Here is a 26855-nt window from a genome sequence, read left to right on the forward strand (position 1 = left end):
TTATGATGAAAATTCTTCTATCATTTACACTGCTAAAAGTTAGACATAACCTCACCGAACTCATATATAATTGTCAAATTTCACTAAAATGAATCAGAGTATCTCTATAAAATGGCAGTTCACCTTTTAATGAATATTTGCTAAAAGACTAAATTCCATGACATCCTTTGGATGTTTTACAATACTAGCACTCCAAAAGCACCAGTCTGCCTCACCTGGTTAATGGTTAAACAGAAATATTTGCTAAAAGGTAGGGTTTAACCAATGGACTGGAGATACACGCTTAGACTGGGCTTGCAACGTCATCCTTGTATCACCATGCAGAAAATTTTTGTTCAAAGAGGAAAGATAAAACGAAGTCTTCAGAACAGTATATCCCTGCTGTTTGTTTTGCATACCACAGATTAAAGGGTACTATACTTTAAATTCCAGGTTTATCGTCTTTTCTTATAATTATCTCCCAAAAGGTCCACGTGTACAAAATGCAGAGTTTCAATATTCTAAGAATCCTTGAGAAAGCACTAATCACAGGAGGAGTCAGGAATGCAAAGTCACCAGCTGTAACATAAAATGCAGTTAATCCCACTGATTTACAATAGCACTTTAGAAATCTAATGAATGATAAGCGTTCCATACATAATATATAAAGTAATCACAGGGCTTTTGGAGATGTGAAGAAGACGGATATAAGGGTATCAAATTATCCATGTTTATTAATAGCTCTCTGGAATTCTTTTTTAATTAAAATAACAGCATTGATATGATAAACTGCAAAAGAAAATGAATGCTACAATGTGTTTTTTTAATGATGAACACTTACTATTTTCCAAAGGCATGGGTACAAGCAAGAGAAGTTCATGTAGTTAACAATCAGGCAAGATAAATTTTAATTAAGCATCTTTAAAATCTAGCTGCTAGATGTCATGTTAGTCTCACAATGCAATTTAATGCAAAAAACAAAAGAAAAATCATCACTGAAATAAATCGTTAAATGGGCACTTTATTATTAACATAAAATCAACATACAATCAATCGTAGCCACAGACCACTGGGATACATGTGCGGTGTTACATCAAACATAAACTAGCAGCAGTTTTTTAAGGGCCTTTGTTCAAAGTTCTTGTAGCCCTTAGTTTAAACTTCTTAACTTCTGTGCCCTCGCTAATCGGAATTCAGAATGCTCAGTTGCTACTGCTGTTATTGAATGTAGAGTCTAAGACTCTCAAATAGTACAGCAGCAGTAGAGCAGCTGAATCTGGTTTTGGTTATTTTTATTAGAGAAAAACACAACTGTTGAGAGAATATATCTTCCTTCTAAATTTGAAAAATTAGTGCTGAAAAATACTATAGTATGAAACTTCCAAGCACGCAGAGGTGATTTAGCAACATATGTCCCATTAATTATCAGTGAAATTAGCACTTTTCATAGGACTTTTTCAATAAGGTGTGTGTTATTGAGTCTGCAAGAGTCCTCGAAAATGTCACTATTATTTATTTTAGTTGGCTTCAATGTATTTTGTTTTTTTTCCAGATGGTAGCTTCTTGTCACATAGTCTTTTTTTTTTGTGCTTTAAATTCCTTTTATACTTTCAGAACTATGCAAAGCTTATTCCTGGAGCTACTGTTGGACGACTACAGAGGGATTCTGGAAATATTCTCCAGCTGATCATTGCTGCATATCAGGTAAGATGGTTATAATGTGTTTTCTTCCGGCATGTCTGTATTTTCAAAATTAGATTGCAATTTGAAAACAAGTGTCTTTGATTCTTTTGATGCACTGATTACAAGAACATCATTTTTTATGCTTAGGTACTGACCTTAACAGGAAAAGTTCTATTCCCTCTGAGGATTAAGTGAGCACAGAAACAAAATTCCTATAACCTTTTGTCATTCCTTAGTGCTGCTGTAATGCTAAATTCACAGCAGTGTCTCATCTGTCTTGCTTTCTTCATAGTCCTGTATTTCACACCTACTCTTAAGCCTTCTTTAATATAGATATTCAGGTCTCCCAGTTCAATACCTCGACAGGGACTCAACTCTCTTCCCATCGGTAGTCGTCACCACAGCAGATGTACAATTGCTCTGCAGGAATATCTGGGGGGAAAAGCACTATCCTGTACTCAGTGCTCTTCTCTGCTTTAGCAATTTGTTGCTGCCCCTGTGAGGCTGTTCTGAGGTTTTTAAAAAGCATAACACAGGAGCCAAAATGGGTTTGTTTAGATAATACCAAGACTTGAATGTGTTTGTTTAGATAATACCAAGAAATACTGTAAAGTTGACGGGAACATAAACACAGCGCTGCTCTTCAGAGATTTGTTTGTAAAATGCATCCTGGCTGCCTGGTTCTCTTCTGTCAGGGGAATGTTTTTAGACAGCTTTACATGTCTTTACACAGATATCTTAATTTACATATATGCTAATATACCATAGATTTCTCTCTTCCATCTCAGTCCCTTTTTATTAAAAACCTGCTCTACCAGTTGGCTACAATGCCAAATAATCCTTTGCAAATAGCTTCTGTTTCTTTCCTTCTATTTTTTTTTCTGCTCCTCCTCCTATCACCTGAATGAGATGATCATCATTATGCCCAAAATTATTTTGGTCTTGATGATAGGAAGGCAAACAAAATTCTTCTAACTCTTATAACTCTTATAAAAGCAATACAATTGGTGAGTTATGATTTTTTTAATGAAATACAAAATACCGGAAGATTCTCTGTCCTATGGAAAATTTAATAAGCCGAGAACTTTAAGGTTAATCTTGGGAGTCTACAAATTGTAATAAATATGAGGGAAATCTTTACATGGGTGAAGCTAGGGCTGAACATCCAGTGGCACCAGGATATCAGTTCTGGAGCCCTACCTGTTGTTAGCCACACCTGGTTCCTATCAGGATTTCCTGAGGCTGGCACTCTAACATATAGACAGAAGTTCCTGCATTTAACAGCTGAAATACCATTTTGTTGTCCAGTAAGTAATGGAAAAACATAAAATAATTGTCCCAGTGCTGTGTCCTGATGCCTTTGCTATAACATTGTGTTAAGCGCAGAATGGTGCTTCCTCTAATTGCCATGTCATGGCACCTTCTGCCTTGCTGGAACTTTGGAAAGGTGAAGAGTGCATCCTTGCCTGTCTGCTTATGTAGCTATTGTCCACGATTATTTTTTTTCTACTCTCCTTTTTGAACCTGCTGATGTTTTCAGTCCCCATTGCCTTCTGCGGCAAAAAGGAGTTCAGCTGCACTGTGTTAAGATACATTTTTCTTTTTTCCCATTTTAAACTACTCCCTATGCTTTAAAGTTTCACTGAGCGCACCTTCGTTCTGGTGTTGCAGGGTTTGCTGAATAACAGCTCTGCATTCACCTTATCTTCATGTTTTCACAATTTCATAGTATTTTGTGACTGAGACACCTTCTACCTCCCAATCTTCTCTCCAAATTGGACAGTCCCAGCCTTTTCAGTCTCTCCTTGGTTGCTCCATCCCCTTGGTAACTTTAGGTGACCTCTTTATGCTCCCTGACTCCAATGAGTCCTTCCTGAGATGTGGAGTCCAGAAGAGCTTGCAGTACACGAGACGGGGCACACTAAGGTTTATACAGAGGCAAAATGATGCCCTCTGCCCTGTTCTCAGCACCCTTGCTTGTGCCGGCCAGAACATCGTTGGCGTTTTAGCCGCTGCATGCTTTGAGCAGATCATCTCCCAGTGCTGTCAGTGGTGACCTCGGTGTGGCTCCCGAGTTGGTTTGGCTGGTCCTGGTTTCATCCGTCCTGCGGGCAGGGATTGGAGGGGGTCCTGAGCTCGGTGCCCGCTCCCCCCCTGCAGCAGCAGGAAGGCGGCTGCAGGAGCAGCGCTCCTGTCTTCGGGCCAGAACTCGTCATGTCCTCGTTCGGGTACTGCGTGCCTCTACCATGCGCCAGCGTTGCTCATCGGTTCTGAAAATCCCACGTACGTTACAAGGTGTACAAAGTGTACAAGTAGCAACATGTCACAGTCAAAATTTCCCGGAGCCCATTTTATTACACATAACCTTAAAGGTTAACAATCTTGTTGCTTCACGATTGAAAATCTCCCAAGCAGGAAACACTGAAAACCACCTTATTTAACATAAGTGAAGACATCTGAATTTTTTTGGACTGGGAAGGGGGAAATGAGGGTAGACCTACGGTTAAAAATCACATGCAAAACAGAAGATCTAATTCCATGATTGTCACAGACTTTTCGTGATACTCTCAGCAGTGTAATTCAATGCCTGGTGTCTGTTTCTTTACCCACAAAAAAGAATAAATAACTATTTGCCCCCCCCCAAGAGTAGAGTTAGGCTAAAGCTTTTAATGCTTTTAAAGTGCTTTCGAGTCTTTGCTTGCTGTACAAACACGAGGTTTGCTAATACCATTCACCATGTGGTGCTATGCAAAACCTTCAGAATGGAAGTAAGCAAGTTAAGAAAGTCTGAGCTGTCAAAATATTTGTTACAAGGAGTTCTCGTGTTCTTTCCAAGTATGACTCATTTTCTTCTGTAAGCATATTTCTGCCTGCTTTGTTTAACACTGAATTCTGCATAACTTTGTATTGCAGAGCTGTAGGCTACAATGCTTTGTGACAGATATCAGGCCATTTGCTTAAAGTCATTCCAGCATTTTAAAATTTCAGGAAAATTCCACTCTTTTTTTTTTCCAGTGCTTGGTCCTTTCACTTACAGAAACATAAGAATAAAGAAATAATGTGTTAAAAAAAGACAGGTAACACAAGGGGACGACAAATGTTTCTCTGTGAATGGCTTAAAGGTCACTAAACTGTCCACTATTTGTCCCCAAACTATGGCCTGGCAGCTTAGTAGATTTAAAATACCATTAAAGTCCTCACAGATACAAAGATCTAAGAAACTGGAGTTTGTCACAGTTCATGTGTTCATTTTCAGTGGTGTAATGTGCATATTATGTCCTCTTACAACAGCAAGGCATGTTCAAATGACCCAGTACAGACACCAGGATTCAAAGTAGCGTGACTTGGTGTTCAGCAGTATTTAATTTTCTCTCACAGTTGCAGTCTATCTGAGCCTTGAAGTTTTGCAGCTGGTAAAAGGAGGACTACTTGGTGATATTTCCTGTAATATTAGCACATACCAACATTCACAGTTTTATCTAGAGATTTGCTATATTTGGTCCTTTTGTGAGAGCCCAGCTATTAGCTATTATCTAAGACTATCTTCTTTGTTTCAATAGCAACATAAGCACCTAACTCTAAAACAGATGTGAAGGGAAAATTGGACACATCCAGAGCTACCAACATTACCAACCTGATGCCCAGAGCACAGTTTTACTGCTCTGGTTGCCTGCTGGAAAGAGCTCTGGGTATTACATGAATACGTCTCTCATGACATGTGTTGCTTTGCTTTACTGACAAGGTTTTCTAAATGAAGAGACATTTAAAAAACACCCCACCAAACACAACCATAAAGACAAATTTCCAGGGCATCCAGGACATGTACAAAGGACAAGGAGTTGTTGTCTATGCAGGTTTATACCTATTCTACTTTTAGTTTGGTTTACCCCGCCAGACCTTTACTCCAATGAGTCATCCTGATGCCTTTACTAGAATGACTCACTGAAGTAAGGTCAGTGAGCTCCTCATGCTCTGATTGAAGTGCAGGGGGTATTTTGTAAAGCAATTAAGCTCGAAAGAGCACAAAGCCAAGTCAGTGAGACTTTTGCTCAGTAATTGCTAAGGTACTTTTGAAAAATTTCCATCTACCAGATCCACAGTCCAATGAAGTCATAGGGAATTTCCCCATGGTCTGCCATAGGCTTTGGATTAAGCCTAAGTTGTGTAAGCAAAGTTGCTATAAAGTATTTTAAAGAGTAAAATATAAAAACCTGGTACGAGAGAGTTCAGTAAGTAAGTTTTTCATTTAAGAAATGAAAGTTTGATTGAACAGATCAATTTAAGAAATGAGAACATTGTTGAATACAACTTGAAATAGCACCAGCAGCTCACGAAGCAGGAATTTCCGTGGGGAGAAGAAAGGAAGGGAGCAAGCCCCCCAGCTGCAGGAGCTCACCATGAGGGTCAGCTCTGTCTCTGGCCCTGGAAGCATCAGGCTAACTCATTGAGGCCCCGCACTGAGGCAAAACTGAGCTCAGAGCCTGCCCTGCCGTGAGAGAGGTTGTGAGGTTTGATTCTACCAGGAGAGATAAAGAGGGAGCGATATTGACACAGGTTGGCTAATCAGGAAAAGCCCAGTGCTAGCAATGCAATCGGGGACACAAATCCATTCCTCAGTAAGACCAGAGCTAAAGGAAAACCTGTATCAGTCAGCAGAGCGCTTGGTGATGAAAGACGATTTAATAAAACATTGAATTTATTCTCCTGCAAGGGCAGGAAATAAGCCCCGTGATAGCGGATATTAAACTGATACCACCATTGCTTTCCACTGAAAGACGGTTCTGTCGGCACTGGCTTTGTTTTGCTCGTTCCCCATTTTTCTTGCAATAGAGAAGTCTGTAAATAAAGTGCCAAACCCATTAATTTACTGCTGTGTAAGTCGGGATAAGTTACAGTCCATATTACGCAGGCGTGGGGCACTAGCAGCGCTCGGCGGTGTTATTGCTCCATTCATCTCACGCCTTTTTCCTTTAAGGAGCTGAGGTCCGAGGTGGAGCTGGAGATCTTGGGTGAGACAGAAGGTCTCAATCTCTCTTTCACAGCCATCTGTAACAATGGGACCTTTTTTCCACATCAGAAGAAATGCTCTCACGTGAAGGTGGGAGACACAGTAAGTAAAGAACAAATTCTCAAAAGACATGAAGTCCACAGAATTTAGGACCCCAAGGCAGAGAGTTTGCTCTTTAATAAACAATCTTCCTCCAGACAAGTTACAAAAAAGTCGGCAGCATCTACGACCCTCTTGTTCTGTCCTCTGCACGCGCTTCCCGAGCACCCTGCAGAGCTACGTGCGCTGCAGCTCTGAACAGCCGCCTTTTTTTCTTCCAGGTCTCTTTCAACGTGACTGTAAGTCTCTCCTCCTGTGAAAAAACCAGAAGGCATATTGTGATAAAACCAGTGGGGCTCAGTGACACGCTGGAAATGGAAATTCATCCCCAGTGCAACTGTAACTGTCAGGCCAAGGCGGAGGCGAACAGCCCCAAATGCAACAAAGGGAGAGGGTCGTTCGAGTGCGGGGTGTGCGTCTGCAGCCCGGGGTACGTGGGGCCGCACTGCGAATGCGACGAGAGCTCCCTCGGCACCAGCTCCTGCAAGGGCTCGGCAGAGCAGAGCTCCTGCAGTGGCAGAGGAGACTGCTACTGCGGGCAGTGCGTTTGCCACCCGTCCCTGTACGGAAAAGTGTACGGGCCGCGCTGTGAATGCGATGACTTCTCCTGTGTGAGACACAGAGGGCTCCAGTGTGGAGGTACAGTCCCTTGACGCTATCTTAGCAGCTGCGTTTGAGAGCTTTATCATCTCACTCTCAGCTATGAGCTTGTGAATCTGTGTTTTCGTCATGTATTCAGTTGCAATCAGTTCTGTATAAAGTGTTATTTGCTATTTCTGAGCGATCTTTAGACTTAAGAAACAACTTTTAAGGCTGTTTGCAAGTTTAAAAATGAGACGCCTTTAACCACTCCATAGCTAGTCTAAGTTGGCATGGCTTTATTGGAGCATATCAGCTACCATCACACTGGGTCAGACTTTTAAAGGCTGTAGATGATCGTAGCTCCAAGGAAGTTTAGGTAAGTGTATTGACATACACCAGTGTTAGCCAGTGTACAATTTCACTCTAACATAATTACCAAAGCATAGCAATCTTAATTAATTAATCACTTTTAGGATAATTCTGATATTTTTATAATTTTAACCCAGTAACCACAATGATTCTCGGTTTATCTTAGTAAGATACAATCAGAATTTGAGAACTTGTATTTCTAATTTTTTTCCGGGCTATACCATTATAAATCAGAAGTGATTATATTGAAACAGTGGGGATAGCATTAAACTGGCAGGAACCAGCAATGAGATTGTGCTGAACAGATAGGCTGAAATTATGCTGCTATAAATGAAAAGAGGATTTACCCGTTAGGTTGTGCACTGTCAGGAGATAAGATCTGTGTGGAGGACTCCAGTGAAGAGAATGGAGCTGCACTGGCTTACAGCCAGTCTAAGCAAAAATTTGATCCCCTGGCTTAAAACTGCAAATGCTAGGGGAGGAAGAAAGATGTTTAAGAGTGAGAAGAGTTGGAGAGGGGAAAACATCTACTATCAAGGAGAATGATTTTAATGGCCATCATTCAGATTCCTATTAAGAGACTGATTTGAAGTATAATAAATATTTTTCCAGGCAATGGTGACTGTGACTGTGGAGAATGCATGTGCCACAGTGGATGGACTGGTGAATACTGTAATTGCACAACTGACACTAGCGCCTGCATTGCTGAGGATGGGACGCTGTGCAGTGGGAGAGGCGAATGCATCTGTGGGTCATGTGCTTGCACCCATCTGGGGGCTTCAGGCCAAACGTGTGAAAAATGTCCTCTCTGCGGTGACCCTTGCACTTCCAGGCGGTAATGTGCTGGTTTTACGTCTCTGATGTTTGTATCATCCAGGTATCTCTTTCCTATACTGACTCAACAGCGTGCTTGCTGCCGCTACTGTAAATTGGATTTACAGACCAGAACCCAAGAGCTTCTTTGTCCTTTGAGACGGGTAGTCGTAACTCATACATCAACCATTTATCAGCATTACTCTTGTACAAAAGGACTTTATGGAAAACAGTTTAATCACCTTCAAGCAGCACAAGTAACACATCACACTTCCATTGCTGTCCCTGGCTGTACAACTAATCAGAATGGTGGGCTTATACGATAACATCAGACAAAACCAGATGAACCTCCTTCCAGTCCACAGTACAGAATGTAAACATCCCAGCATAGCTGCTACAGCAAAATTGAGGACTCACAGAAAAATTTGGCATTTGTATCACCGTTCTCATGCATATGAATTAATAAGGTCACACTCTCTGCTCAAGCTTTCCGCATGTGCACATCCATAGTCCAAATTCAGTTAAGCTTGGCTGAATTAAAGAGGCCCAACTATGATAAACTAGGTCATAGTCTGAGGATGAAATGAGTGGGTAGCTGTATGTCATGTATAAGTTGATGATAAATTGATTGTAAAGGGTGAAGTGTCTTCTGTTCACTGAGCATACAAAATTTATGTAGCTGTGATGCACGGTGTATGTTATGCTGCATGATAGGAAAAGCAACCAAAAATGTGTGACATAAAGCTGACCGCTCTAAGTACACCCATGCTCATGCTTGTATTGTGAGCTCTTGTAGGGCTAAAGTCGGTCCAAAATGAGCAGTCTTCAGTAGAAATTTAAGCTAGAAGTTGAATTAGACTTCACAGAATACATGTTATTAATGACCCTGGTTTTGCTTGCTGAGCGCCGAGTCAGTGTAGGTTGCATTAATGTTTCATGATGATGTCATGTCTACTTATTTAGAGCTGAGGCCCATTTCTCTTCCATACCAGCTCTCCGCCACTGTATTTTCGTGCCTGCTGTTGCAGTCTATATCTGGGATGAGAAGCTATTCTAAGGCATGTGATTAAATCGTCATTTATGTTAGTGCTAAATTTGACCTACAAAAGCGAGCCTATCAGTTTGTTCAAAGCTTTAAGTAAAGAGAACTTCTGCATGCAACTCTTCTAAACACAAAGGACAATGCTGCTGCTTTGCCCAGTTTGGCAGAGAATAATAAATATAAAGTTACATGATGGGCATTACATTAGCCTATTTAAACATGTATATTGTATGCAGTGTTAGATCTTTTCTCTCTGTTTCAGTGTCTTCCCTTGCTGAAACGCAGGGCAGGGAAAGCCAAAAGAGAGAGAACATTGGGAATACCTGGGTAGGGTAACCGAGAGAGCTGAAAGACCAGGTCAGAGGGGATTGAGATCAATGGCTAGGCAGCCGAGAAAAAAAGTGGTAGTATGAGAAACATGGCAAATATTACAAAACCACCAACAACACTGAATTTGCCTCCATGAGATAGAGGCTATCCCATTACCCACTTGCTTTTACTATTTGCCATCTCCAGAGCGAGTGATACGGTCATCTCCATCCCGTGAAGATAATCTCAGCAGCCTCAGCATATTCCCATGGATATACGTAACTCGGTGCAAGAAGAGATGGCCAGTTTGGGGGGGATGTTTTGTTGCAGTTCTTCTCTTTTCTTTTCTTTAAGCAGTCGGTCCTTCAGGCTGCTTCTCAGAGTCTCAGCCCCTTGATCTGGATGAAAGTATTTGTGAAGAATCAGCAAGATACATTTTTGCATCAAAAATTTTCATATATGAATTCTGCTCGTTGTTGCCTTTTTCCATGAATAAACTCTGGATTTATTAAAATCCTCATTGACTTTCTGGGAAGATTTTCAGAGACTTCTAAAGGAATTGGTTTAGACTCTGTTTTTAAATAATATTTCAGTCATTCCACCATTAAATAAAGTAAATAATTTTCCAATAAATTGCATTAATATAATTAGGATCTAAGTAAGCGATTCCTGAGACAAGTAATCACATTCAAGATACATCTGTTGAGACACCTGAATAGTGTTTTAATACATTATTCAATAGACTTTCAACAAAGGAAGACTTATAGTAGGTGCCCCAGCTTGATCTCTCTGAAGTCGATTTCAGATATTGTTCATCTGATAGGCATTCCTTCAGCTGGTATTTAGCGTGAGCTTAGTTCAGAATATTTATTTTTGAAAATGAATGTTATGTGTGAGTAACCGCATGTCTTTGATAGACCTACATGAATAATGTTGCCTGGGGTTCTGTCTGGTAGCTAATAAGCTGGGAGAGAAAAGAGGATGAGAGAGAGCTTATCCACAATACCTTTATTCAGGTGGGGGTTTTTTTTTGGTTGGGTCTTTTTTTTTTTTGGTGGCAATACCTATCATATTTCCAAGAACTACTGTATCCATAGCACAAGACCTTTTGTTTAGCTTCTTTTTAAAATGCAGATGCATACATACTGGCTTTTATGTTGTTGCCTTGTGACAGGCAGAGATTGATGAGCTGCTGAATTATTTTCTGCAGGAGCTGTGTGGAATGTCACTTGGCTTCCAATGACAAGTCACCGGGAGAATGCAGTGACAAATGCAAATTGGTTGATGCAACTATCAGCACCACAAAGGGTTTGTATACTCCGTCTTCCTTTTCTGTGTGTGCGTGATTAGTGATAGTTTCCACTTTCAGCAATTTTATATTTGAAAGTAGCCTTGTTTTTCTGCCGTGGAATTATGTTATGGCTCATAAGGCGATTCCTGTCTGTCTATGGTTCTTCTGTGGTAAGTAGGAAATGCAGATCAGGGCTGGTATTACCCTTCCAGGTTAATTAACTCACTGGATCATGCCTACTTTCTAAGCAGTTTATGTAAGAAAGTATAGAATTTAATAAATACCAGTCCCTGCAAATCAATGGCTGATGAAAGGCCCTGAGTTTAAGTCACGCCTGTACCGTGAGTTCCAGCATGGCTTCTTTTACCATACAAATGCAAAACCTGACTCCAGTCCTTATGCAGACTCTTGATTACAGTTGGCAACTAGATACAGCCCTTTTACCTGTGGCAAAGACATTTCTAGTAGTCTAAAGGCTAAGCACAACTTTCAGTTGCTTGCTTTAATTAAAAACTGCCCCCCAACAATAGGTATTTCTGGAATAGGAATTAACTTTGAATAAAATAGTACTCTCAGAAAAAAAAATATAACTTAAAATGAAATAGTGTATCTTTTTCTTTCCTGTAGAGGAAGGTGCTTGCCTGTTTAGTAGGCAGTCTGTATTTATTCTAATTGCAATTCTAGTCCCAATCCTATGGCAAAATGCAATTGTTAGGTGAGGCAGAACATAGGTACATATATCCACATCACATATGTACCACAAGTATTAAATAAGACAAATGGAAGAATTAGGATGACAATGCAGAATGCTGTATGCACATCTACGGTTTGTGTCTCCAAAGTTGGAAGCCCATCCAGAGCTGCATGCATGCAGAAATTTCACTGATGTACATCTTTCCAACAAAGCTCCATTTTTTGTTTTTGATGACTTTACTACATAATACAGCACTTAAAAGTTGCAAATATTGCCCTTGTAAGGAAAACTAACTCTAATTTTGTATTTTTATTGAAATTATTATTATGCTTTGCCTTTCTAGACATCAGTATTTGTTTATAAACAAAAAAAATGTCTTTACAAGCTTCAAAGCACTTTTATTGTATCTCTGTCGTTAGTAAAGTTTTCAGGTTGCTTTTGCCAGATGGCAGATATTTGTAGCTAGGAATATATAAGACATTCTACTTTCAAATATAATGAATACTAATCAAAAGCAGAAACAGTCATTTATATAGCTCTGTTTATGTACACAGAGGTCACAGGAATATGAGCATGACAACATCATCTCCTGTTCCTGCTTATTTCCTTTTTTTCATGTCCTGTGCTTCCCTGATTGGGACTGTCAGCTACTTCTTTAGATTTAAAATTTATTTGCAGCAGTTACAGCAACTGCTGTAGTGAAGGCTGGGTAACTGCTTCCACAATAACCCCTCAAAAAAAAAAACAAACCAAAAAAAAAGCTGTTGCAAACTGTGTTTCATCTTAAATGCTTGTGTAATAGCTCAAAGGGTTTGTTTTGGCATGGAGGTAGCATCAAGAGGAAAAAAAGTCTTCATCATCATAATAATAAAAAAATCCTAAAATCAAAACTCTATTACCTAAACAAAAAAAAAAAATAATTTGAAAGTGGTATAACTAGACCACCACATAATATTTAAGACAGTTTATCGAGCAACTTCATATGGTAGCATACTGCTTCTTTCTGGTTTATATTTCAGTTTCTTTAATGCTTCAGGGATTTATGAAAACTAGAAATAGCTCTAGGTTAAATAAAATATTAGCACTTTAAAGATTTACTTTCTCTTTTGCATGTGTATGTTGCAACACAGTGACTGGAACTGTGGAGCAATAAAAAAAAAAGGCGTAGTCTTTACATTTTCCTGTTTTCTGGGAATGCCTATTTTAGCCTCTGATCTGTGCCTTTCGCCTCCTCTGCTCCGGTTCTGTGGTGCCGGGGTTTTCTCTTCCTGCTCCGCCGCAGCAGGGTCACCGGCACGGCCGCGGTGCGGGCAGCCTCTCCGCCTGGGCTGGGGATCCAGCAGGGCACGGGGTGGCACAGCAGCTCTGGGGCTGCTGACGGCTTCACATTCACTGGCCTTATCTCCATGGCAGGCATCGCTTTCAAATATTTCTTTTCATCCTTTTTTAATGTTTGAATAGTAAATCAGGCTAATCCCCCCCTTGCCAGATGGGTGTAAGAGGAGCCCTTGTTGCACTACTCGCTACCCAGGAGGAACCGCAATTCCTAAAAAGTGGCTCCTGCCACCACCGCAGCCACAGGGCACCAGGCTGCTCCTGCCACAAGCCCAACAGGGACAGTTACACTTTCCGGAGGAACGGAGTTTTTCCTACCACATAGTGTTGACACTGCACAAATTCCCAGTACGGCAACAAAGTGGATGCTGGAGCCTGAACAAACCTCTATATCGGTGCTGCTCTCTTGTTCTGACTCAAAGTGAGACGAAACTGTTCAAAACCAGCATTTTGTTGAGCAAAAGACAAACAAGAAAGGGCATAATGACATGTAAATTTACAGCTAATCTTTTTTTGTTGAATCTTTTATCTAAGTATCTGTTAGGAAACAGTCTTTCACTCTCTGAGGCCCCAGCTTGCCTGTTACCCAATTCTTCTTCCAGCGTGACTCCAACGATTTCAAATACCATTGAAATGAATGGAATTAGGCTGCAGGCAGAAGTGGAGAAAGTATGATGATTCACTGCAGAACTCAGAAAGTTACACACGTGTAAATTACAGGATTTTACCTACCTAGGCAAATTTTTGTGCTGATGAACTGAGAATAATCTATGCAGTAGTCTCTTTTAGTGATCCCTCATCCTAAAAATAACATCAGAGAAATAAAAATACTAAGCATAAGCTGGGTTCTGAATAGCTTGAACTGGCATCTTTGCTTTCATTTCTACATCCTTGCACATAATCAGATTTCAGCTCCCTTAGGTCTCAAATTATGACCTTAAATTAAGAATCACAATTTAAAAATAATGATTATATTTGCAGTTATTGCCTTCTGGATGATATTTGGAATATGCCTGCAAGTTTTTCTCTGCCTTCAGAATAGCTAACAACTACCCTTTTCCTTCTTCTTCTTCTTCTTCTTCTTCTTCTTCTTCTTCTTCTTTTTTTTTTTTTTTTAGCCAAGCTAATATTCTTTGGATCTGCTTGCTTAAAAGAGTTGGGAAACAACAAATATTGCAAAACTTGTGACAGTGTTACTGGAATTGTGACCTGGCAATGAGTGCCATTAATTCAGTACACTCAGTCTGCAGTTTGTGGCCCTTCCTTCTAACAAAACCAAATCTTGTTAAATCAGCAAGCCTTGTCTGCCTGTCACCTTGACAGATAACACATTGCTCTGCCACCAAGGACAGGCAACAGCTTAAATGCAAGATTATCCCAAATCAAGAGCATGTTTCCATTGAAATTCAATCAGATGTGATTCTCTTTTCATAACAAGCAGAGAAAATGACTGTAAGGTAGTCAACTGTTTATACTTTCTTATTTTCTATGGTGTTTAATAGTGTTTTCTATAAGATCAAATCTTATGATAATAAGCAATATGAAAAAAAAAAAGAAAAAAGTAGAAAAGTGAGCACTTTTATTTCTTTATGTACCATAGGTTTCTTTAAAATCCATAGTCCTATCTGGTTCCTACTTTGCATTTCATTACTCTTCATATTAAAGTTTGAGGACTTAAGGTTTTTAGTACAGTTGCTTATGAAATTTCAGTAAGAGTTTTGAATGGGTAAGAAATAATGGAGAGTGACAATTATTTTTAAAGAAATGTTTGAGAAGCTTACTGTATTTTCTTGTCTCTAAAAATAAAACCTAAGAAGTTTTTCTAAAAATGTATTGAAAAGCATACCTAGATTTCCAGTGCTGTTCAAATCATGGGTTATATGGAAACATAATAGGCATTCAGCCTCAGAGGTATTATTGCACACAGTTATAAGGCCAGACATTTTTGCTCTGTAAAAATATTATATAATGGTTATGCTCCAAATTACGGCATTTCTGGCTCTGGATCTGTAGTCTCAATTTTCAATCGACTTATTTGCTTTATATTTTCCCTCACAGCCAGCTTCCTCCTGCCTCCCTGTTCCCTTTGAATGAACTTTTCTCTGCAGAAAAGGTTTCCCAGTTAGGAATCATCTGGGGAAAAAAAAAATTAAGTTTTTGTGCAGATCTACATTAAATGGAGAGACAAATAAATGGGGGCAGACCATCATCTTGGGTCACTTTTTATCTGCTTCCTTTGGAATCACATTACAAAGATCCCAGAATTGCAGTTTTCTGTTATTAATCTATATTTTTTGTTGTGACAGTACTGGACACACTAATCTTTGAGAGGGCTATTGTGGAAGAAATAAATGGGAACCCTTTTAACAATATCCATTGCTGTTTGATGTATGTATATCTCTTTCTGAAACAGAATCTAGACATGGTAGGAGGAACTGTAAACCAAAGAGAACATACTGTTTACTTTGTCCTATAAGTGGGGACTATTACATTTCCTAGACAGCTGGTGGTTAAGCATCTTGGAAGCACTTCCAATTCATTGATATTCACAGTAGACTAGATTAATAAGGTGCGCTAGACGGTTGGTGCAGATTGACAACACGTGGATCAGTTCTTTGGAAATATAAGTGAAAAGTCAGAACAAAACAAAGCTTGGGTTGGAGGAAAAGTTGTTAAACCCAGTAGAATTTCTGCTTTCATCTTTCACTCTCTACCATCCACAGACGAGGCTGTGACAGACACGATGCCAGCAGTCTCTCTTGTTACTATGTGTTAAATTTCATTTGATCTGATGAATGACTTTTTTCCCTCCCTCTGCAGATTATTCAGAGGATAAATCCATTCCCTGCTCTTTGCAGGGGGAAAACGAATGTATAACCACATTTCTACTGGCTATGGATGAGCAGGGAAGGACAGTCATTCATAGCATAGAACAGAAAGGTAAGCAGTGAATATTGCTTTTTCTACATGAAATCTGATTTAAAAACACAGGCAGGATGAGCTATCTAGAAGCTGAGCTCTTTTAAGCAGCACTGCACCTCCTTGTGTTTGTAGCTTTCCTCTGCCCAGCCAAAAGAGCACCTCCTCGAGTACGTATTTAATGTATTAGTAAAATAAATACTTGGCCTTTCATGAAAGATGGGCAGAACGATCCGTGGGCTGCAAGAGTAAGTTCATTTTTCTAAAGCCCTGTGCAATTATAAGATGATGATACCAAATGTCATTTGCATTATATGAGAAAACTATAATTCACTTTGAAATGACATGTATTTCATAGATGGACAAATCTCCAAAAGACTATCTGATTGGGTATACCTGATGAAATTCTAAAATATAATTACATTTAATGTTGCAGCATCATTAAGCTTTGAATATTTTGCATAACTAACAGATATTCAACCAGTCTCCTGATATCCTTTCATTTAACATTACTTCTTTATTTAGTGTTGTTTCACTACTGATTTTTCATTAAAGCTCCTAACAATTTAGGACAGGAGAGAACAGACACCACTTTTCAGCTGCCAAACAGTTTAGTTTCCAGGCAAAGAAAATGCCTTTTTTGGGGGCAGGGGGCGGGGAAGATGGACATGGCACACCCAGTGTCTCAGCGCTAAATGTTAGATAAGTTTTAGGGAAAGCCATGCAGAATTGTAACCTCATTCTGTTGGCACAAATGGCATTTATTTTGTTAACCCTTTGTGCAGCCTTTCTGTAGCATACATGTGAAAATGAAAGGGATTTCACTGCACAAAAAAGCAGCTTCTACCATAAGAACAGTAGTCTGGTTTTGTATAGGTTACTATTACAGCAAAGACGGTTGTAACAAAGCTAGTACTAAAGAAGCGCATCCCTTTGTAAACTACACCCCTAAGATTCAAGAATTTAAGGGTAAGATTTTCTCTTTATTAAATACATTTACTATGCATTTTAAGTAGACCTGAAAAAAAAAATTTGAAAGACATATCTTAAGGAAAGCACGGTTCATTAAACGCTGTGTAGTGGCCCTGCAACAACCCTACGATAACCAGGTTCACTGTCATCTGCTGTTCTGCTCCTGGGCCTTGAAACTACTGTGCTGTGGTGGCTGCAATGCATGCAGATATGAACTGAGATGAGACCTTCAGAAATGCTCTAGAAATTGATTTCATTTATGGAACCAAACTCAAGATGGTACCAGTAGCCAGACCGTTAACCCACTGCTCAAACCAGACCCCTCAGAATTAGTTAAATGATGACATCAAGCAAAAAAAGTAATGTGAAATACAATCATGTAAGCCAAATAAGACTGAAATGAAATTTTCAATGTCCTTAACCCATGGTTCAGCAGAAAAATTTGTAAAATACTAGCGTTCACCAACTTTCATGAACAATACTTTTTAATATTAAAACAACGGAACTTCTTTGCATTTTGGTGAAGCAAAAACTTCAGTTTTAATTTCGACTCTCTGAAATATTGTATGATAAAATTTATTGCAGAATTTGAAATGCAAAATTCCTTCAAATTCTTCAGTCCAATGTTTTCATCACGTCTAATGGATTTTTTCCTCTATGTTTTAATGAGTGAAATGCAGTTTCCTCTATTTTCTCAATATCATTGGTGACTTCACCCTGATACAGATTTTGCTAGAATCTTTTCCTCTGCAACACACTAAATATCAGTTAATTGAAGTAGAGCTTCAGCCGTAATATTGTAAAATTCATAATCTTGTCAACTCAGCCCTGGTTTTTAGAATTATATCGACACAGATCTGAAAATTATTTTCTAACATTTCTTTTCAGAATCTGCGTCTGTATCCAGCAGCTGCTAATAGACATGGTAAAAGAGCAGTGGAAGAAGTTAGCAATTAAATTTTTAAACGTTTTAATGCAATATTTTTCAGCCAGTTTCACAAACCCTTTAGCAAGCTAACAGGAGGAAAATAACATAGACTTGAAGGAAAAGGCATGCACAGTTCACAGCAAATGAGAAGCCCACCATGCCTCTTGGATGTTTTTAATCGCCTAAAATTTATTGATAGTCATAATTGGTTTTGTTTCCACAGATTGCCCACAGCTTCCAAACATCCCAATGATAATGGTGGGCGTCACCCTTGCTATCCTCCTCATTGGCATTGTTTTACTTTGTATATGGAAATTACTGGTGTCAGTTCAAGACCGAAAAGAGGTGGCCAAGTTTGAAGCAGAAAAATCGAAAGTTAAATGGCAAACGGTACGTTAACTGCATTGATTTTATATGAGGTTCTTTAATTTGCTTGCATGATGCACAACTGCCTTTAAAAATCTGTGTCTTGGTTTTGTTCTTTTAAATTGATAGATTTTACTGATAGGTTTTCACTACATTAAGTATTCTATAAAGTAAAATTACAATTTTTTTAGGGATGAAAAATAGCTGGAGTTCAATCTCCTAGTTTAATTTCTTCCACATGTAAAAGCGTGTAGATAACATTTTATTATTAGTTGTTTTTTTTAATCAGTACCTCGCCTTTGATTAACCTTAGCGAAGTTGTTCGCTGCCCATGTAATTATCAGAGGCATACTCCTCTTCCCAGAAACAGAGCCCATTTTGGGAAAGAGAGGTTATTGATGGTCTCTGTCATGATGAGAGCCCACTCACACAGAGGAGCAATCAATGTAAGCTGCCCAAAATGTAGGTAAAAGGCCAGAGAAGTTCAGGCCTTCTCTTCTATCTATAGCTTGCGGATGTCTAATGCAAGCTTATACCACATGTTCCCTTTTCTTCTTTCCTTTCTGCCCTTGAATTTTTTGCTCTTCTGCAAAAGCTTTGAGACTTCTGAGGCTCTTTGAAAAAAAGCACGTTGAGTAAGCATTTCTGGTGGGTGTCAGGAGGACAGGCGATACGCTGCCGTTCACCCAGCTCCATTCTCGCACAAAGCCCTGTGATCGCAACATTTCTGCAAGAATGGACGCTGCTGCCCTTTCAGCTTTTGAGATGGGAAAAATCAGTTGCTTACAGGCAAGGCCACCTGAGAATGTTTTCTTATCCTTCGAGTGAGCTACATATGGGAAGAGGGAAGGGAAGGATACACTTGATAGAAGCATTTTCATTTTCTTTCTGTTGCAAGAGGAAATGATAGGAAGTGAATCATGGGAGGCCAGGATTAAAAGCCCAGGTGGGACTTACCCTTCTCCCAACGCGTGGTAGTCTGTGTGGCTCAAGGACCGTGACAAGTCACACCTCACCGCTGAGACATTATCTGTGCTTTTAGAATGGTCCAACCACAACATTTGATACACAAATTATATTGGACATATTTGATAAAGTATTGTTTGATGACGTGCATTACTTTAATCCGGGAGGCAGATGCGAAGGGAAGCATGTTCCTGCCCTTAGACTGGTTTGTGCTGCCTCATATAGACCAGTCTGAATTTCAGTGGCTTGGAATGTGAGCGAGCTGCTGAAGGCTCTTCTAAGATGACCAAAGGTGCAAAATTACTTCTGTACAAAGAATAGACCAGAAGTCCTCACTAGGGAAAAGAAACGGTGGGAGGAGGGTGTGTTACTGGTCTATAAAATTATGACTGGGGAAATTGAAGAGGGGACATCTGTTCACTGACTTTTCCCAAGCAAGCACAGTGAGATAGCAGGCTCCAAAGGAGCCAGAAGATATCATTAGACAACACCTGCTTAGGGCATATGATTTATTTCCAAAGATATTCTGGATGATAAAAGTTTGCATGGGTTCAAAATGTCTACAGACAAATCCCCAGAAGGAGGACATCCCCTCTGACCCAAGAGCTTTGTGAAATGTGTGTCAGCTTTTCCACGGGCAGCCTGCGTTGCCTGCTGTTGGGAACACGTCGCTGGGCCAGGCAGATGTCTGGCCCGACTTCCTCATGAAATAGAGTACAAATCATCTTTTGCACATTAGGAAGCAGAGTGGTACTAGCTGGTGCATGTACGACCTATATCATAATGCGGGGTCAGGAATCATGGACCAAAATGATCCCTTTGCTGAAGAGGTACGCTCAAGGCAGTTCTGTGCAACTACATCTGCTCGCAGATGAAGCAGTGGCAAGATGAGTTAAACATTGCGTGACTCCCATTTCTTCTGTTTTTGTTTGGTTTTTTTTTAGGAAACAAATCCACTGTACAGAGGCTCAACAACCACTTTTAAAAATGTAACTTACAAGAACCAAGAAAAGCAAAAAGGGGCCATGGCTGCAGATTTCTGTTAGCACCTCCGACACTACAAACTTAGTTTGACTGGCAGAAAATCTAAACCCACTTGTTTCTTCTCAGCTGATTATGTGATATTTGTTTGCACATTGCAGTGGTATAATCATTCTGTTAGAGAAAATATATCTTGTGTTGGGAAAACTATAGATAACACATTAGTGGTAAAGGTTAGCAGAAATATTAAACCTCCCCCTTTAATATTAAGGCACCCCATCTTAAAAAAATAGCATCACAAATATTTTTAATTTTCTCATTAATACTGAGGATTAAAAATTATCATGTGTAAGCCTATTTTTGTGAAATTAGGTATATACAATGAGCTCTATACTACTTTGTTCATACACACAATCCCATATATTTGTGTTTAGGAATGTATTTGTACCAGTCTGTTTGGTGGGCTGGTTTAAATTTAAAAAAATATTCTTTTCATGAATGCTGCTTAAACTACTGAGGTTAGAGGTTCCTCATATCACCTGTGTGACTAAATAGTTTTTCATCAGAAACAAGGAGTGCTATTGTCTATCTTCTGTGCATCTAAGGTATACAGAAACATCTCCTCTCTAACTCTTCTTTCTTGTCCTGTTTCCCTATTTCCTTGTCGTTGTTGCTGTTTGGTGTTGTTTAAGAACACAGTCCCTGGGGTTATCTCAGGGAAAGCTAAATCAAGCCCTTATTCACTTGCAGAGTTGTTTTCTGTTCTAGGCATAGACTGCCTTTTCTTCCCCTCCCCTTTCCTTTAAATTCTAGTAGAGAGGACCCAGAGCAAAAGAGAAATATTTGTAAATTAGAAACCCCAGTAAAGAAACTTTAAACCAGAGGATTACCAGAACTCCATTTCACCATTTACATCCTGTTTAGGCACTCAAAATAAACCTCACATGCTGGACCGTTGCATGAACAGTTGCAGGAGCCCTTTACATGCGGGAAAAGTTCACACGCAAAGACCCAGTATCACACACAAAGACAGTAGTCTTTTGCTGATATATCCAAAATTGTGAAGTTCTTTCAATGCCCAGCAGCCAAACCATGTATTCATGTGTGAAATAATGTATTCAGCTCTTTTGGGCTGATTTGGTTTTTTGGGTTTTTTTTGGTTTGTTGGGTTTTTTTTTCCAAACTAAGCAACAAATAGATCTATGGATTCCACTTCATATTAATTTCCATTACGTTAGTGAGTATTTTTAATCTCAGTTTTAGCTAGTTAGTAATGACTTGCCATAAATTCTTAAATTGTAATGCTGTTATCATGCATAGCACTAGGAAATAAAAAGCCCCCCCAAATCAGTTAACATGCTGGCATAAACAATTACAACATTGGACTATTTTAAGCGAACAATAATATACTTTACTCTTTAATATAACTTTTCCTCCGCATTTTTTAGTATTCTGGAACAGATGGTCCAAATGTACATATGAATGTACTTACAAAAGAAGACCTAGAAATCAAAGGTACATCGACACAGTCACAGACAAACAATTATGTACATTCCCTATGGTAAATCATATATTTGATCTAAAAAACTTGATGTCCATTTTGTAATAAATATTTACAAAGTCTGTGCAACTTTAGTCTCTGTATCCTCTACAACTCCTGGATGCGAGACTGATATATTAGCTAGCTCTGACCCATGCCTGTTTTAGGGCCTGATCCAAAGCCTACTGGAGTCAATGGCTACAGATGAGGATCTAGTTTCAGTGAAACTATTAGTTTTGGTTTACAAAGATTGTTTTGTTTAAACAAACTGGTTAATACTGTCTATTAGTGGATTAGAACCTATAGTATATATTTCTGTGCGAAGAGAAATAAACAGTATCAGATGCCTTTGGAAAGAAGGTGATGCTATAATCACATATTACATACAAAATTATTGCAGTGTGAACGAAATGATGGCTGTCATTAAACTGGAACAGATTAATTACAGGTTCACATCTGTACTCTTCAGTATTCCTGCATCTCTCATAGTGGAAACTGTGCACAGACAAAGGCTTGCATCTGCAGCCCTTCCAACCACTGGACTTCCACATATGTCAGTGCAACTTACATGTGGGACCAAATCCTGTTTCCCTGGCACATGGATAAACTCATGGGAGGCAAAGCTGACCCCTGGATTCTGTCTCAGATTCCACTTGGGTCAGGATTGCCTAAGGAACTAGGGAACTCTGGATTTAGGCCGTGTAAATTATCTGTTACTCTTTTGTTTTTCATGTAGAAGTCATCAAATGACAAACTTTCCTGGAAGAAATGAAAATATTTTTATTACTTTTAAAGTAATAAAATTCTATACTGTTTATTAAATACCTTTTAAGTTCTGTTTCTGAGAAGGCTGATTCTGCTACTCAATATTAGGGTTGAAAGACTTTCTTCTGCAAGTCACCCATTTCAATATTGAAATACATTTTAGTATTCAAACATTATCAACAAAGTGGTGTTCACATTTCCTGTCAAACGCTTGGTGGCCTACATTCCCTGTTCCTACAGGAGATTTCATTTCACAAAGCTACTCGCGCTTTTCCCATCACTTGCATCTTCTGATCATCAGCAAAGATCCCATTTGGTATATAGACAATGTTTACAGTCCAATTACTTCTCCTAGCAATCTCTCTCCAATTTATCAAAGATGTACAGAAATCAGGCAGTATGTTTTGCAATTTCCCTGCTGTGACTGACTGTACTAAAATGTTCTGTGCATCTTCAAAATCATCAGGATGGAAATCACTCAAATAATTAAGAATTCATCAGAAGAGAGAAAATAGGTGGTCTTGGTGAGGAAGGTCTCTATTATTGAGGGATATCAAAGAACTAGGCTCATTCATACGAGCCGTCCTTTTAACAGCATTAATTTATATAATGAATTTTGACTAAACTCCCAGATTTCAAGAACTTTCAAGATCTCACTTGGCATTCACCCTAGAAACAAGAGTGGTGTTCATCTTTTTTTTAACTATATTATTTTTATTGTGTAGCATTTGTACCAAATTTCATCTTTTTCTTTTTTTTTCTCCACCAAATTATGAGTGGGTTTGTGTGTGGTGAGTGGGATGAAAAAGTCTTTCTGCTGTTTTCATGAATATTGTTTTGACCTGAGGCTGGACCTTGAGAGTGGCCAAAACATTTTTTTTAATAGTAATACTTCTATTCACTGAAGAGTTAAACTGAATAAAAGAATAATCATTAGCAATTTTATGGTATTTGTGTATCTTTTACACCCTGTAGAATGGTAATTTCAGTAATGTACGTTAAATGGATAATTTTTCATTTGATTTATAAAAGTTGCATGTTAACCTGTATTGTATATGTCCAGATTGCATTCAACTTTGTTTTGTAATATAACTAGTGGGTAATGAGTCTGCGATACGAGACTCAGATGTCAAGTGCAATACTCTCCATGTAATGTCTGCCTTTATACAGAAATTCAAGGTTTGTTTTGCAGTGGGCATAAGGGAGTTATTGCCCCACAAAACTTATCACACACAATCTAAAAACAAAAAAAAAGAGGCAATTTTTATCTTAGTCTATTTGAAAGAAACAGGTAAATGCCTCAACTTGTTTCTGTAAAAAAGGAGTTATTTAACCTTGAATAAAGATTGTAAAATTGAATGCATTTTTAATATACTTTTATTGTTCTTTCTTCATTTTCCATTTTGGCATGTGTTTTTATCATTGCTTTCACATGATTTGATGAATCTTAGCAAATTTCTCATGCTTTGGCATACCCTAGAGCTTATTTTATAACCCCTCTCCCACCTTTTTTTAAGACAGCACATGAGATTTGATGTCTGGATTTTCTTCTATTTATGATCCTTTTACTTTTCAAGGAAATGAGTTAATGGATGAATGCTGTAAGCAACCTATTTCTGGAACTCTGATTGATTACATATGGCATTCTTTTATACAGCGATCCTGAAATTGCACAACTTGCTTAAAGCTAAAGATCCATCCATTCCATAAATGTAACAGCAGTAATATCCTTTTGGAACTACATGGCAAAGTGCATATATTCTCTCTAATCTCTTTAATTCTTTTTTTCCTATAATGAAAAGTCGTGTATTTTGATGTCTGCTAATTTCCTGCTCTGAGGAAGAGAACATTCCTCTGCACCCTTGACAGAACTGTAAAGTCTATTGTATTCTCCAGGCACACAAGAAGATCATGTTCTCTTGCATTTCACAGTGGATTGTGAAAACTGAACCTGATACAATTGCATAATGTATACTTATGGCATGTAATTTAGAATGTATTCTACCCCCAAAAGTCTATACTTTTTTTTGGTTTTGTTTGTTTTTAGGAATGGTTTGTGCTTAGAAATTTTTCTTATGTGTTTTCACTGACATACATATCAGCTAATATTGATGGATAGCAACAAAAGCACAATAATGACAGATAGTGTAGATTAGATAAATACAAAGGGTTTGGCCTTTCAAAGATCTTGGTAGATGAGAACTTTGTTTCCTGAAGCTGGCTCAGTCTCTCTCTTCTACCAGTCACCATGCAAAAGCAGAGAGAACCAAAACCTAATTTTCATTGCGACCTCTCCCTTCCTTGTGCTATTTACACTACAGTTTAGATTTATTTTTAATCAAATCAGACAATCTGAAACAGTTTAAAGACATTTCTGTATTCACATAGATGAAGTTCTCAAGGCATGATGTATTGGTTTTTTTAAAAGCCATTTTTCCACAAGGTAATTTTCCTCAACAGTGGGGTTTTTTGTTACTGTTTCCACATTTAGAATAGGTAGGAGTGTAAATAAACCCAAGTCCTTCATGTATGAAGAAACAGGGAATTTCTATTTGGTGTTCAGCAGTTGGATGTTGCCTGTGTTTGGACAAGTGTGTACCACCAACTTCGGGCTTCGAAGTTAATAACTCTACTTCAAAGGCAAATTGTATCTCCTGTTGATCTTCTTAGGTGAGAGGTTAAAACTTGCTTTCTCTAAAACTCTCAACTGACTTAAAAATCAGACCTATAATTATAGTATAATTACCATGTAACAAACTCTCAGTTGCTTCTACTTTAGGTTACAGTAGATTTGAAAAAGGACAGATTAAAAAAAAAAGAAATTAAAACAACATCCCCCCGCCAAACCAAAGAGGAAAACCAAACAGGAAAACCAAACCAACCAAACAAAAAGCAACAACAGCAACAAAATCACCAATAGTCTCAGAGGTGATGGAGAAATTAAGCCTGAAAATACATCAAACCAGGAAAAGAACAGCTGAGGCTAAGAGTCCTAGAAATCCTTAAAATCAATGAATTGTTACAAAAACTTTTGACAAACCCCCCCCCCCCCCGCCCCACGTTTGCAGGGAGAGAAAGTGCTCTGCGGTAACGCATCATGAGCCAACACAGAAGGTGATAATCAAAGGAACCATGGTCAAGCAAGAGAATTTAACTTTTTACAGACACAGTAGTCTGTATCTCTCGTATTCATCCTACAGTACTTGCAGCTACTGCTTCAAGCTGTCTGGGAGAGCAGCTACAAGAAACCAGTTCAACATCTCCTTCCCATAGATGTACAGGTTTTGGATTCCTGGTCTGATGTTCTCTGAATCTGGCAGATAAAGAGATTTACCAGAGAGAGAGGCTTCTCACTGAACATAGTATTTTCTGTGGGTGATTAGTCGGCATCCCAAAAGAGCTTGTGGGGTGACTGTCCCTTAGGGTTTGTCCACTAGCAGCAGTCAGGAAACTCATTCCAAAATATGTCTAGGAATTTATGGTGGGCTGGATAATCCACAGAAAACTCTGTAGACAATGTTCACTTTGAATTGGACTGGTCTTAATCTAGTTAATCTTTATTCCAAAGTAAAGACAAGAGTGTCTGAACATGTTTAATTCAGTTTATGTGATTTGCTGTACAGTCATGGATTTAATTAATTTAGATTAAATTTTGAGTTCTTCCATGTTGAGATTCTAAGGAGATAAAGGAGGCAAAAGATGAATAGCTGGGAATTTTCCTGCCTTTCTCTGTATAGAAAGTTGTTAGAGCCTTTCAGTGACTCATAGTCAGAGCATCTACTCTATTGCAATTAAAGCATTGAAGTTTTTTGACTGCACATTTGCAGCCTCATGATAATAAACAGAACTTCCCTGCAGCGAAATGATGCTATTCTTGCAAACGTGTGTCCAGTTCTTTCACAGGAACAATCCACCAGCAAACATTATTCTCCTCCTACCTGAAGTGAGGAGTGACTAGAGATCGTTGGGTTTTATCAATCTAGTTTCATTTCTTGTGCTTGTTAACAAATTTTCAATTTGGGCATGGAAGGATGCAAAGGAAAAACATTTTTGCTTTTTCTATTGTCTTACCAGCATAAAATTCAGAGAAGAGCGCAGAAATTTTAACAAGTGGTTCCCTGGTGCCTATCTGTATGTCTGTGAGTGGATATAATATAAAATATAATTATATAAGTAATGAAGACAGATTCTACCACTGTGTGAAGCCAATGGGA

At 38.8% G+C, this 26855-nt stretch overlaps 1 protein-coding gene across 4 annotated transcripts in view; it reads left to right on the plus strand.

Moving 5' to 3' along the window:
* Window positions 1-20583, plus strand: part of ITGB6 (integrin, beta 6) — a 32083-nt gene extending 11500 nt beyond the window's left edge. For 3 of the 4 annotated variants that reach the window (XM_010567763.1, XM_010567780.1, XM_010567771.1), the window contains 8 exons: window positions 1594-1683; window positions 6638-6772; window positions 6991-7408; window positions 8333-8555; window positions 11095-11192; window positions 16025-16144; window positions 18247-18413; window positions 20300-20583. In XM_010567763.1, coding sequence (XP_010566065.1) covers window positions 1594-1683; window positions 6638-6772; window positions 6991-7408; window positions 8333-8555; window positions 11095-11192; window positions 16025-16144; window positions 18247-18413; window positions 20300-20401 — 1353 coding nt within the window. In that variant the 3' untranslated portion in view covers window positions 20402-20583. The remainder of the gene's footprint in view (window positions 1-1593; window positions 1684-6637; window positions 6773-6990; window positions 7409-8332; window positions 8556-11094; window positions 11193-16024; window positions 16145-18246; window positions 18414-20299) is intronic. The other variant, XM_010567791.1, reaches the window with a different exon arrangement.
* Window positions 20584-26855: the final 6272 nt, after the last annotated feature.

The sequence above is a fragment of the Haliaeetus leucocephalus genome, unplaced genomic scaffold (assembly GCF_000737465.1).
Source record: "Haliaeetus leucocephalus isolate CR32 unplaced genomic scaffold, Haliaeetus_leucocephalus-4.0 Scaffold1, whole genome shotgun sequence".
Classification (NCBI taxonomy): Eukaryota; Metazoa; Chordata; class Aves; order Accipitriformes; family Accipitridae; genus Haliaeetus; species Haliaeetus leucocephalus.